General features: G+C 64.3%; 2 protein-coding genes across 4 annotated transcripts in view; one reads left to right on the top strand and one right to left on the bottom strand.

Annotated features, from left to right (window-relative positions):
- Window positions 1-431: 431 nt before the first annotated feature.
- On the top strand, window positions 432-2,094 carry CDC42SE1 (CDC42 small effector 1). Its single transcript, XM_003213902.3, has 4 exons — window positions 432-621; window positions 716-826; window positions 1,028-1,103; window positions 1,240-2,094. Exons 1-3 carry the CDS (start codon window positions 568-570, stop codon window positions 1,097-1,099), a joined length of 237 nt encoding a protein of 78 aa, XP_003213950.1. The 5' UTR covers window positions 432-567; the 3' UTR covers window positions 1,100-1,103; window positions 1,240-2,094.
- A 176-nt stretch (window positions 2,095-2,270) lies between these two features.
- The window catches only part of PRUNE1 (prune exopolyphosphatase 1), a 9,689-nt gene continuing 6,352 nt past the window's right edge, over window positions 2,271-5,607 (bottom strand). For 2 of the 3 annotated variants that reach the window (XM_031556937.1, XM_031556936.1), the window contains 7 exons: window positions 4,418-4,522; window positions 4,136-4,341; window positions 3,735-3,919; window positions 3,437-3,595; window positions 3,258-3,352; window positions 3,025-3,183; window positions 2,271-2,914 (listed from right to left, as the gene is read on the bottom strand). In XM_031556937.1, coding sequence (XP_031412797.1) covers window positions 2,588-2,914; window positions 3,025-3,183; window positions 3,258-3,352; window positions 3,437-3,595; window positions 3,735-3,919; window positions 4,136-4,341; window positions 4,418-4,522 — 1,236 coding nt within the window. In that variant the 3' untranslated portion in view covers window positions 2,271-2,587. Of the gene's footprint in view, window positions 2,915-3,024; window positions 3,184-3,257; window positions 3,353-3,436; window positions 3,596-3,734; window positions 3,920-4,135; window positions 4,342-4,417; window positions 4,523-5,389; window positions 5,414-5,607 lie in introns of those variants that run through there. The other variant, XM_010723970.3, reaches the window with a different exon arrangement.

Below are 5,607 nucleotides of genomic sequence, written 5' to 3'. Positions count from 1 at the left end.
CCCCCCCGCTCCGGGGCTGTTTGTTGCACTCCTGTTTGTTTCTTCCCCCGCCCCATTTGCTCTCTGAGCCGAAGCGGAAGAGCTCAACCTCCGGTCCCTTTTCGGAAATTATTTATAGCTTCTTGCTGGGGGGGGGCTGCAATTCACTGCCGTGTCCCCCCATCCCATGGCAACATCCTCCCCATGTCCTGCACCGGCGACAGAGGGGTCCTGGTCACCCCCACCTGCCCGTGGGTCAGTGCTCAGTGCATTGAGGGTCAGATTGGGGCTGTCAGGATGGCAGCTGCCCCCCTCCCCCCCTTCCCAAGCACCGTGCCTCAGTTTCCCCGCAGCACCTCTCTGGGGAGCAGGGCTGCCTCCACACCCCTCAGCCCAACCCCACTGCGCCCCATCGAGCTGTGGTGCCACTCGGGGACAAATCCTTCTCCCTGTCCCCCCCCCTCAGGTGCCTTCCCCGCCCACCAGGTGCCTCCCCCCGCCCGTCCCCATGGAGTGAGAGCACACGGGGGTCTCTGCAGCGGCGCAGCCCCCGCCCCTCCGGGAGGAAAGCTGGAAGGCACCGCAAATATGAGCGACTTCTGGCACAAGCTGGGCTGCTGCGTCGTGGAGAAACCACAGCCTGTGAGTAGCTGCGGCGCTTTGGGGTGGGCGGGGGGGGGATGGTATCGAGGGGTCCTGGGCGCAGGGGGGGCTGACGGCCTTCATCCCCACGCAGAAGAAGAGGAGGAGACGGATTGACCGCTCCATGATCGGCGAGCCCATGAACTTCGTGCACCTGACGCACATCGGCTCCGGAGACATGGCTGCGGGCGAGGGGCTGCCCATGGTACGGCCTGGGGGGACCGGGGGGGGTGGGGGCTCAGGGTGCCGCGATCTCACCCTGCACGGCAGCTCCTTCCCAGGTGCTGCCTTTCTAGGGGGCTGGAAGCCCTCGGGGTGCCGTGACGGGGTTTTCTCCTCTGTGCTGGGCTGCCCTGGGTCGGTGACCAGTCGCTGTGGTGGTGAAACGTTTCTCCTCTCCCTGCAGACGGGTGCTGTGCAGGAGATGAGGTCCAAAGGCGGACGGGAGCGGCAGTGGAGCAGCTCCCGTGTGTTGTAGCACTGTGAGTATGCAGCCACTGCAGGAGCGGGGCGGCCCTGAGCGCCCGCTGTCACCATCGAAGGCACGCTGCTAATTAACGCATCTAACGAGCCGCCGCTCCGGCAGTTCTGTAACCTGTCGTCTCTCCAACTTTGCAGATTCTTGGCTCTTTCAGCCCGAACTTGAACTGCCCGATCCCCACACCGGAGGAAAAGCCAGCCTCGAGCGCTTGATTCCCGTGGTAACTTATGCAGGCGGAGCCTCACGGCCATCCCAGCAGCTCCGGGTCACCCCCCACAGATCCCCCCTTCCGGGGCACCGGGCGGCGACGCGGGGGGCAGCAGAGCAGCCCAGCCCACACCGGGAGACGCCGTGCACAGCCACGATGTGCCAAATCCTCCCCCTTCTCCCTTTCCCCACACCCCCGCTGGCACTGCTGTCTCCCACGGGCCCCTCTCGGCGCTGCCCCCACGCCTCAGTTTCCCCATCGGACAGCAGCAGGGCGGGTTGTGCTGCAGGGGCTGAGCGGGGAGGTGTTACGGAGCTTTGGAGCCCCAGCATCGGGCGTCCCGCAGCTCCAGCGCCGCCACCGAGCCTGCGTTTCCTCCAGCCTTCAGTCGGCCTCGCCGCCAGCAAACCTCCGCCTTCCTTCTTTTGTAGGAGATTTTTTGGTTTTTTTTAAAGCTCAAAAACCCCCACTTGGCCTCTCCTGTTACCGCCAGGCTTTCACCGGCACCGGCTGCTCCCCCAGGAAGGAGGGACTCTCAGGTTCCCAATTCAGGCGCACGTGTACATAGTTTAAATAGCGCTGGGGCTGAACAGGAACGAGCAGATGCCGGAGCCACGCGGGCAGCCGAGCTTCCCTTCCCTCCCCTGTGCTCCCAGTGCTGCTGGGCTGCTCGGCCCCACGGTGAGCACGGATGCTTGAGTCAGTTTTTATCCCCCTGGAAAACCCACTGGAAAAACAAACCGACAAAACCCCACCTTTGAAATAAAATCTTGTGCTAGGCAGAGATGGGGCCCGAGGGCTGCCCAGGCTGCTCAGTGCTGGGGGGATGTGGGGATGTGGGGGGCTGGATGTGGGGGTTCAGCTCCATCACCCCCCAGCGCAGGAGGCGGGACGTTCGTGGGGCTGTGCTGGACGTGGGGCAGCACTGAGGATTAATGAAGAAAAACTGACAGCCAGCAGTGGGGGGAAGAGGTAAATTTAGTACTGAAATGGTGGCTAACAGTCTCCAGCCAGCTGCGTGCCCAGATGCGGCACTTCAGCCCCCCCAACAGCCAGGAGGGGAAGAATTCCTTAATACCCCTCAGTGCCTTCATTAGCCGCGTGCTGCCCCGCTCCTTGCAGGCCCCACAGCACCAACCCCAGCGGGAAGGGGGGCACCGGGGGCCATCGGCAGTGAGGAGGGGGCTGCGGCAGCCAGCCAGGCTCAGGCAGAGGAAGCGGCAGCTCCGTGCTGGGGACGTGACCCCCACAGCACCCCGCGCACCACCAGGGACCCCTCACTTGTCAGAGTCAGAAGGGGGCTCCTCGGCGGCCATGCGGCTGACCCGCTCCAGCACAGCCTGGGGGCAGACGGGGGGCACAGCCTGTGCCAGCGGGCTCTCTTCCACCAGGCTGTTCATCGGGGTGGGCGGAGGTGCCACCTCCTCCTCCAGCCCCGCCGCGGTGCCCGGCGTCCCCCCCAGAGCGGCCCGGAGGATGGGCAGCACCTTCTTCCTGGAGGCCAACGTGTTGCCCTGCGCGTAGGCGCTGATGCAGGGCCAGGGGCTGGGCAGGGCCTGCAGCTGCAGCGCCGGGGTTGTGGCCTCCTCCAGCGCACGGCACACCTGGAGGGGAAAGAAGGCGGCCTCTTTGGTGCAGTCTGACACTCCCAGCTCTGAACGGGGGGGTTCTAAGGACAAAACGCCCTGCTCTGAGCAGCCTCGTGTCGGCTCACCGTGCTCCGCAGGGCCTCGTGCTGGCTGTACACCGCCAGCTGCCGTTTCGGCTCATAGCACTCATTAAAGGAAACGGTCATGGCCACCAGCACGGAGTAGCCACGAGCCTGGCAGAACGTTTCCAGGTCCTGCAGCAAACCAGGGCGGCGCAGGAAGAGCTGGAGGAGGAGGACAGAGGTTGGTGTCACACATCACACCGTGCCGGGCCTCAGGCTCCCTCGCTGAGCCTCACCTCTATGTCCATGTAGATACCGCTGGTGGCGAGGACTTGTTCATCACCGGAGACGGTTTTGAGGTCCTTCCGCAGCATCTGCTCCGTTGTCAGCCCTGGGAAGGGAGAGGGGCTGAGCGTGAGCACCACAAACACATCCCAGCGCCCGGCACGGCACCGCCGAGCCTCCAGCACCAGACCTGAGATATCAAACTTGGCTGCCTGCAGTGCTCCGTAGATGCTGTCGTGGGGCGGCAGCTCTGGGAAGCGCGACTCGAGCAGGGAGACGCAGAGCACATCGCGGGGCGTCACTTTGCCAGCGGCGGGGCTCAGGTTCACGCTGTCCAGCAGGATGGTGCCTGCGGGGACCGGGGCTGTCGGCACACGGGAGCAGAGCCCCACACCGGCGGAGCAGAGCCCCACACCGGCGGAGCAGAGCCCCACACCGGCGGAGCAGAGCCCCACACCGGCGGAGCAGAGCCTGACCGGAAGCCTCACCATGCAGCAGCGCAGCTGTGGTCCGGTCCAGCACACCCGGGGGGCCCTGAGCGATCCGTTCCGTCACCAGCGTGGCACAGGAGCCCACCAGCTCCACCGTGAGCTGGCAGCTGGGTGCCCACTCCCGCTCCAGCGGCCGGTGGTCCAGCACATCCACCACGGCCTCCTCCAGGGCTGCGTCGGCGCTGGCGGGTGAGATGGGGACGGTGAGAGCCCCGGCACAGCCCCGGCATGCCCCTGCCATGCACCACTGTCAGCAGAGACCCCTCTGCTCCTCTCCTCCTGCCTTAAAAATACCCCAGAAGGGCAAAGATTTTACCCACCCTGGGCTGAAATCCAACCTCTTCTCAATGGGGAGAAGGAAGCCGTGTGTCGCGGCTGCATCCCATCCCGGTGCTCACCTGGGCAGGACGTGGTGATCCACCAACGTCAGTGAGAGCAGCCCAGCCCTGTGCAGCCCAGCCAGGTCGATCTCATCGCGGAAGATGAGCGAGGAGTCCGGAATGCTGTGCTCCCGCAGCAGGAACGTCGTCTCCGTGCGGAGGGCGAAGTCGGCGCGTGGGATGTTCAGCACCGGGATGAAGGCAGCTCTAGGCGGCACGGAGGTCTGCGTGGGGGGGTCAGCACCCGGCACGGCGTCCTCTGAGCCCCCCAGTTGCCCAGCAGCATGCAGGCAGCCTCACCTTTGCCAGGAAATAGGCCAGGGCCAGGGCAGACACGGTGGAGTCCAGGTCGCAGGCCTCATTGCCCATCACCACGTGCACCTCCTGGCGACGCTGGATGTGCTCCTGCCAAAGAGTGAGACGTCAGCCCCGATGGGACACATCTGCCCCCCAAAAGCCCCCGAAGGACACAGCTGGGTGCACACGGAGCCATTTGTGGCCTTGCACAGCAGCACCCCCAGGAGCAGCTCCCAGGGATGGGCAAACCAAGTGAGAAACCCAGACAGGGCTGCTCTGCGGCTTGAAAGCCTCACGTTAACAGCACACGTGTGAGAAACTGGGAGAGGAAAAACCCAAGCAGGTCACACAGCACTGCAGCAGTGGGAATTGAGATCCTCCCCCCACCCAGGGATGCAGCACCTATGGGAGATGGAGGACCCACTGTGGACTCATTAGTTTAACCTCAGACCAAAGCAAGTTTTCTGGATGTGGTGAAAAGCAGACAGAACTTTCAGCCCCGGCTGCTGCCTCCATTCACCCAGCAGGCAGACACTGTCAGTGTGGGGTTCTGACCCCCAAAATACCCCTTTCAGCCCAGGCAGCAGCAGGGACCCCACTGTCACCCCACAGATCCTCTGTCCCAAATGCCTCCCCTCAGCAGGGCACACAACTCTCCAGGGAGACGCCCTGCCTGCAGACTTTTCCCCAGTGACAAATATTTCACAGCATAACCCAGATTCCCTTATTTATTCCACCGAAGAAGTAAACAGCCATGGGCTGAGCCCGGTGCCCATGCCATTCACTGTAGGTTCCCCCACCTCCTGCCAAAAGCCCCAAAGAAGGGGAGGACGTGGGGCAGGGGTCCCCCCAGCCACCCGTGCGCTGTGGCTCCAGTGCCGAGATGGGGGAACTTCACGGAGGGGTGCAGGTGTGCAGGGCACAGCACTGTCACCTCCAGCCCCCGGGCTGGGGTGGGAGGGAATATGGGCTCACCTGCAGAGATAATGGGGGCTCTCACCCCCCACGCCTCCCCGTCTGCATGCTGCTCTTCTCCCTGCACCCCACACAGTGCAGTCTGTGGGATTTGCCCACCCTCGTCCCCACGAGTCCCTCTTTCCACACCCTCCGCATCCCTGCGGTGTTCCCGTGTCCCCAACCCCACACCCATTCTACGCCCACCCCCACGTATCCCCTTCTACCCGCTGTCCCGC

The sequence above is a fragment of the Meleagris gallopavo genome, chromosome 27 (genome assembly GCF_000146605.3).
Source record: "Meleagris gallopavo isolate NT-WF06-2002-E0010 breed Aviagen turkey brand Nicholas breeding stock chromosome 27, Turkey_5.1, whole genome shotgun sequence".
Lineage (NCBI taxonomy): Eukaryota > Metazoa > Chordata > Aves > Galliformes > Phasianidae > Meleagris > Meleagris gallopavo.
This window is presented reverse-complemented; position numbering and strand designations above follow the sequence as displayed.

Coding starts and splice junctions, on each gene's coding strand:
- CDC42SE1 (XM_003213902.3), top strand. CDS start 568: ATGAGCGACTTCTGGCACAAGCTGGGCTGCTGCGTCGTGGAGAAACCA. Junction 622..715: donor TCGTGGAGAAACCACAGCCT/GTGAGTAGCTGC, acceptor ATCCCCACGCAG/AAGAAGAGGAGGAGACGGAT. Junction 827..1,027: donor CGGGCGAGGGGCTGCCCATG/GTACGGCCTGGG, acceptor CTCTCCCTGCAG/ACGGGTGCTGTGCAGGAGAT.